The following is a 6856-nucleotide window of genomic DNA, read 5'->3' as shown; positions in this document are numbered from 1 at the left end:
CACAAAGTGCAAAGCCGGTGCACGGAAAGCCTCCAAAGGGAAGGAGCGCAATTTGGATTTTGGAAGCCGGATTTGGCCAGAAGGGAGGACGAAGGCCATGTCGGATTCGCAGAGCCTCCGTGCTGCCAAAACATTGTAAACCTACCACAAGTGACCCCATTATGGAAACTACACCCCTCAAAGATTGTAACAAGAGGTATAGTGGGCATATGGACCCCACTGGTGACAGGCACAAATGTGGAACAATGTGCCGTGAAAATGAAAAATGTAATTTTTTACACTAAAACTTTGGTGTAACTTTAAATTTTTCATGTGCACAAGGGGTTAAAAGAAAAAATAAACCACTAATCATGTAGAGCAATTTCTCCCGATTACAGGAGTACCCCACATGTGGACACAAAGTGCAAATCCGGCGCACGGAAAGCCTACAAAGGGAAGGAGCGCAATTTGGATTTTGGAAGCTGGATTTGGCCAGAATGGAGGACAAAGGGTTTGCAGAGCCCCCGTGCTGCCAAAACATTGAAAACCCCCCACAAGTGACCCCAACGAACTCAGGAATCTGTGGTTCATACGGGGCGGGGTCACTTGAGGGGACTTGTGGGGCTTCCTGGGGCCTAGTCCTGGGGCGTCCCAGGCATCCTAGGGAGGGAGAGTGGCAGAAAGGAGGGAGGGAGAGTGGCAGCATGGAGGGAGGGAGGGTGGCAGGCATGGAGGGGGGAGGGTGGCAGCAAGAAGGGAGGGAGAGTGGCAGCATGGAGGGAGGGAAGGTGGCAGCAAGGATGGAGGGAGGGTGGCAGCATGGAGGGAGGGAGAGTGGCAGCAGGGAGGGAGGGTGGCAGCATGGAGGGAGGGTGGCAGCAAGGAGGGAGGGAGGGTGGCAGCATGGAGGGACGGAGGGTGGCAGCATGGAGGGAGGCAGTATGGAGGGTGGCAGCATGGAGGGAGGGTGGCAGCATGGAGGGAGGATGGCAGCATGGAGGGAGGGAGGGTGGCAGCATGGAGGGAGCAGCAGCATGGAGGGAGCAGAGGGCAGCACCAGCACCTTGGCGACGGCAGCAGCACACGGGGAGGAGGCAGAGGCACCGTTCACCGGCCAGGAGGAGGTATCCCGGAGGGGGGGGGAGGCGATGGGGGCCTTGGGGAGAAGGAGACAACACAGGGAGGTCAGCGAGCAGCAGGGAACCGCTCGCTGATCTCCCTGTAACGGAGGCAGCACGGGGGGAAGGGGGAGGAGGAGGCAGCATGGGGGAGAAGGCACCCGGCGCCCGGCATGCCACAGGACCGCACCTGGCGCCAGGCTCACCGCACGCTGCTCCCATCATCTCCTTCTCAGCTAGCTGATTCCGGCTAGCAGAGAAGGAGATGATGGGAGTAGTAGTAAAGATCGCCCGTGATTGGCCAGCTAGTGGTTGCCGGCCAATCACAGGCGATCTGGGGGCCGGATACACGGGCAGGTTATGCCCGGGCACTGCTGTGATTGGTGCTGTCTCGGACAGCACCAATTACAGCTTAGTGCCGGGGTCCGGTCCCGGAAACCGGGGAAATTGCTGTAATTGGCCGATGAGAAGTCATCCTTACTAACCTCGCGAAGCGTGCGCAAACAGGGAATGGAGGCCATGGAATGGCCCCGCAACCCCAATGTCACAGGACCAAACCCAAAGTGCCCCCCCCCCCCCCAAAAAAAAAACCAGTTGGCACCACTGGCGGAGAAAGCTGCTGCCAAACATAACAAGTGTGAACATGCTCTTGTACTCACCATTACTGCTGCAGATAGAATGGGAATGATAGGAGGTACTGACATGTGAGCATCTATCTTTCCCATTCAACCTGAAGCAGCAGTAATGGTGAGTACAAGACCACATTCACACTTGTGTTGTTTGGCAGCAGCTTTCTCCGCCATTGGTGCCTGCTGGGTTTGGGGGGGCACTTTGGATTTGGTCCTGTGACATTGGGGTTGAAGGGCCATTTCATGGCCTCCCTTCCCTGTTTGTGCACGCTTTGGGGGGTTGGCGGTTGCTGACCAACACAGTGTGGGGTTAGTGTAGCGACCCATGTAAACCAGGAGACCGGCACCTGGTACATGGGGCAATATGGTTTGATCAAATTATATACCAACATCCTTGCGTTGGTTTTTGAAATATAGCCGAGTGGCATTAGTGTCAGCCATAGGTGTGATGTGCAACAGCTCCTGTCTCTCCATGTTGTATTTTATTTTTCTCCCTTTTCTGAGCAGTTGGCACTCCCCTTTGTAAGACCCACATGACCCAAATTAGCAGAATACACCTGTGCTCACATGTCAGTACCTCCTATCATTCCCATTCAACCTGCAGCAGTAATGGTGAGTACAATACCACATTCACACTTGTGTTGTTTGGCGGCAGCTTTCTCCGCCGGTGGTGCCTGCTGGGTTTGGGGGGGGGGCACTTTGGGTTTGGTCTTGTGACATTGGGGTTGCAGGGCCTTTCCATGGCCTTCCTTCCCTGTTTGTGCACGCTTTGCGGGGTTGGCGGTCGCTGACCGACACAGTGTGGAGTTAGTGTAGGGACCCATGTGAACCAGGAGACCGGCACGTGGTACATGGGGCAATATGGTTTAATCAAATTATATACCAACATCCTGGCGTTGGTTTTTAAATATATTCTGGCATTAGTGTCAGCCATAGGTGTGATGTGCAACAGCTCCTTTCTCTCCATGTCGTACTTCTTCCTATGAGGGCCACTTCAGGCCTCGTCCTGAAAACTAAATGAGTGTAAAATCCCCCAAATGGAAACTTTTCCCACTATGTAACAATGATGGCCATCTTTCCGGACGGCCATCATTTTAGCGCGAAATGACAGCTGTGTATAGGCAATGGCGGCCACAAATAATGCTATTGGCGTCCATCAATACCGATAAACAACCAACATCAGGATCATTAATGACATTTGTCTTTATCCAAAGATGGGCATTTTTCACGTAAAAAAGACATGTGGGAACATAGCCTTACAGTTTTTGCTATTTCTCATAAAGCACAAAGAAATTTATGCTGAAAAGGGCAATATTTTTATTTGATATTTCTTTTATGCAATTGCTGATTAACTAGGAAACCCTTGAGAGCGGAAGCCGGTGAGAATCTGAAGACTTCAATTATTTTGTATTCCACAGATAATTCAATGTATCTGTATATAGAGTTCATGCATATAAAAACAGTCATTGCTATCAAATAAACTGTGGCTCAAACGTCACTAGCCTGTAATTCACATAACATATGTATAATACGTAAGTAGTTTATAATAACTTCTTGCTGCTAAACATGTGATTTTCAACAACACTACATTAGTCACACCATATGTCAAAGCAGATTTTTGCCAATAATTTGAATAATCCTGAAGACATTACTAATAATCCTATTTATGTATCAATTAACTGTTTATTATGAAACAAGGTTTTATTTGCATCTTACAGAAATTCTATTTTGTATTTTAAAGATAGGTTCATGTTTGGAATGATGCAGTAGAAGAAAAGTATTAGATGTTATATATAATGGACCTGGACCTTAAAGTGTCACTGTTGTTATAACTTTCAAAACCTAAATCAGCAGTAGATGTGATATAAAGCACGTTTGCAATTTAAATTCATTATTATTATTATTATTATTTTTTTTTTTTTTTTGTTATCATGGAGAACACAACACTTTCTCTTTTCTGACTCTTTTTTTTCCTTCAAAAAATAGGAAGTCCAGTGTTTCCAAGGCCATCCGAGCTCACAGAGAGAAGGCAGTCATGTGACGGAAGGACACACTGAGCCGTGACTCTCTGTACTGGCTGGAATTCCTGTGTTTAGTCTGTTTTTTTCAACCAGCACAAGTCAAAATATCTGCCTTCAGGAGACTGGACCTGGCTTCCTGGTAAGTTCAGCTTTGTGTTACAGCACAATAACAACAACAAAAAATGAATGTATATTTCAAACTTGCTTTATTTCACATCTACGGCTAATTTACATTTTGAAATATAACGACAGTTACACTTTAATTAACTATGCAACTTATTTGCCAACAGGTCATTTTTTGTTCAAGACTCTTTAATTTTTTCTTCACATGGCCAACTTAACAGCATTTAATGGCTTCTATCTATGTGCTTTTGATGGGTCTATGAAATTTAAAAGCTTGTTTTTTACTGTTTTCCTGATTGTTTACATTTTAACACTAAAAGGGAACATGATTATTATTATTATCACAAAAATAGATCTTCGTCTTCAGACGCCAATGTATTTCCTGCTTCGACATCTTTCATTTCTAGACATCTGCTATACCTCTACGATAGTGCCACAAATGCTTGTCAATGTGTTTATAGAAAATTTAGCAATTTCCTTACCGGCATGTATTGTCCAGTTATTTGTCTTCCTCTCATTGGCAGCCTCTGAGTCTACTTTGCTGGCCACAATGGCTTATGACCGATACGTTGCTATATGTAATCCATTGAGATACTCAGTTATTATGAGTAAAGGTTTTTGCTATCGTCTGGTTGCTGGGACCTGGGTAAGTGGAGGCATTTATGGGGCAATTCATACCGTAAACACTTTTAGGTTGTCCTTTTGTGGCACCAATGTCCTCAAACATTACTTCTGTGATATTACACCTTTATTGAAGATTTCCTGCGTTGATACCTTTCCGAATGAAGCTACTGTTTTTGTTGTGGGTGGTTTCCTAATGCTTGGTTGTTTCTTCTTAATATGTGTCTCATATCTCTACATCCTAAAGTCAGTCTTGAATATTCCTAATGGACATGGGAGAAGCAAACCTTTATCTACATGTATATCTCACCTTATTGTTGTCGTGTTATTTTATGGAAGCGGTAGCTTTATGTATATGCGTCCAAAGTCTAATCTGTTAGCTGATAAGGAATGGCTTCTGTCACTGTTCTATACCTGTATTACATCTCTCTTGAACCCCATCATATACAGCTTAAGAAATAAAGATATCCAAAACGCATTTGAAAAAATTGTTAAAGGAGTATTTCTAAACCACTCCTAGATGATGAGTGCTGTTGGGTTACAAAACCAGTATTTATTTGTTAATGACATTTTCTACAGTGTGCGTTTTTTTTATTTCAAACGAATGAACCAGTGGTATATCACTTTTCTGTTTTTTACCGGCGTTGGTCACAGAGGAGCCACATCATAGAGGGAAGGGAGTGTCCTCCCACTGGGGGTAGGCCGGTCTGCCTCCAGTGCTTCAAGATGCGCTGGTGCTCAGTAATAGACTGACGCTGTGTGCTGCAATCGGGCCGCAGTTCAAAAAAAAGGACCAAGGCTGGCACTGGCCTATTCATGATTATACCACTGGTACATTTGCTTTAGTGTATGCTCAGAAATTAGCACAGCACTTTCCCTGATGCTAAGATTTATAATAAGGGCCTATAGTTATACATTCCTAGTTGCCTTTGGATACAAACATCAAGTGTGTTGATGGACATACTCCCAACATATAAGGGCAGCTGCTCTAAAGGAGAAGTCCAGCCATTTAAAAAAAAAATGGCAGCCAGCAAGGGGGGGGGGGGGGAAGTAGTAAGGAGTCATAACTAACCTCTCCGCGTGCCTGCGGTGAGTGGCAGGACCGGCTTCGGGACCCCGCTGGAAGACATTTTTCCCTGAGTTGTGATGACGTCACAACTTTGGAGAAAATGCTTGTCCTTGCTGATAGACAGCCTGCTCAGCTAATCGGTGTCTGGAGCAGCGTCACACCCCAGTTACTGACCAGCTTTTTGTCTGCTATCCAGATCAATGAGGATAACCTAATGAAATAGGAATACACACCCCTTAATATAAACTGCTTGGTACAAACATCTCAACCCAATGTATGAACAAAACTTTGTATACCATAACAAGAAAAACAATGAACTCCTGTATATTATTGATATGCATACCATAAAAAGATTCTCTAAGAGAGAAAGAATTTGCTTTGTCTATATCAAGGTAATTCAAGGTTCTTGATGCGAAGACTACATTCTTAAGCTATGTTCACATACTGTTATTTCGATTACTATTTCCAGCAGTATTTCCCCCACCCCCACAAAAGCTGTTTTTTTTTTTTTTGGGCTGGAAATACTGGTTACAAAAAAATCGGCACTTTTTCGTCTATATACTAAACATCCCCTAAAAAAACTACATAAACACTGCTAGGCCGGTTCTTTAAGGCAGCTAAATGCCTGTTGGCTAAATACTACAAAAACTGTTCAACTCCTCCACTGCTAGAGTTGATATATATAATACAGATCACTTTAGATAAGTTCTACATGATTTGTTCCCCATAGGATAAATATTTTAAAATGTCTGCTTAATTTCCCCCCTCTTATGTCTCTGTGTTTTTCCGACTGTCCAGTCCAAGTCTATGTCTAAGGTTGTTGTTTATTTATTTTATTTTTTTTTATATACACTTTTATGTTTCTATTAACCCTTAGAGGAACAGGCCAATTTAAATTTTTGCGTTTTCGTTTTTTCCTCCTTGTGCCTAAAAGGCCGGCACTTTTTATCCAGGTCACCATGAATGATTGGTGACAGGGGATAAAAAGTGATGTCCCCCCACCCCCCAAGTCGCCCCCCACCCCCCCTGTCACCCCCGTCCCCCAGTCACCCCCCCTTCCCCATATACTCACCGGATCCACGGAGCTCCTTCCTCCTCGACGTCCTGGCTGGTTCTGAAGTGCGCATGCGCTCCACAACCAGCCAAGCTCTGAAAATTTAAAGTGACAGAGACCAATTTGGTCTCTGTCACTGAACTATGATTACTGTGATAGAAAATATCACAGTAATCATAGTAATACAGTGAAAATGAATGTATAAAGTACAAAAAGTGACAAACATACAAAAAAATAAAACA

At 44.8% G+C, this 6856-nt stretch overlaps 1 protein-coding gene across 1 annotated transcript; it reads left to right on the top strand.

The window, feature by feature from the left end:
* Positions 1 to 4195: 4195 nt before the first annotated feature.
* LOC138786452 (olfactory receptor 5M5-like) lies at positions 4196 to 5011 on the top strand. The gene has a single exon (XM_069963440.1). The coding sequence runs from the start codon at positions 4196 to 4198 to the stop codon at positions 5009 to 5011; it is 816 nt and encodes a 271-aa protein (XP_069819541.1).
* Positions 5012 to 6856: the final 1845 nt, after the last annotated feature.

This window comes from Dendropsophus ebraccatus, chromosome 3 (assembly GCF_027789765.1).
Source record: "Dendropsophus ebraccatus isolate aDenEbr1 chromosome 3, aDenEbr1.pat, whole genome shotgun sequence".
NCBI lineage: Eukaryota > Metazoa > Chordata > Amphibia > Anura > Hylidae > Dendropsophus > Dendropsophus ebraccatus.
The sequence above is the reverse complement of the archived record's forward strand: the minus strand, read 5'-3'. Positions and strand labels throughout refer to the sequence as shown.

Bases quoted from the DNA above. Each gene is read 5' to 3' on its own strand.
- LOC138786452 (XM_069963440.1), top strand. From the start codon at position 4,196: ATGATTATTATTATTATCACAAAAATAGATCTTCGTCTTCAGACGCCA.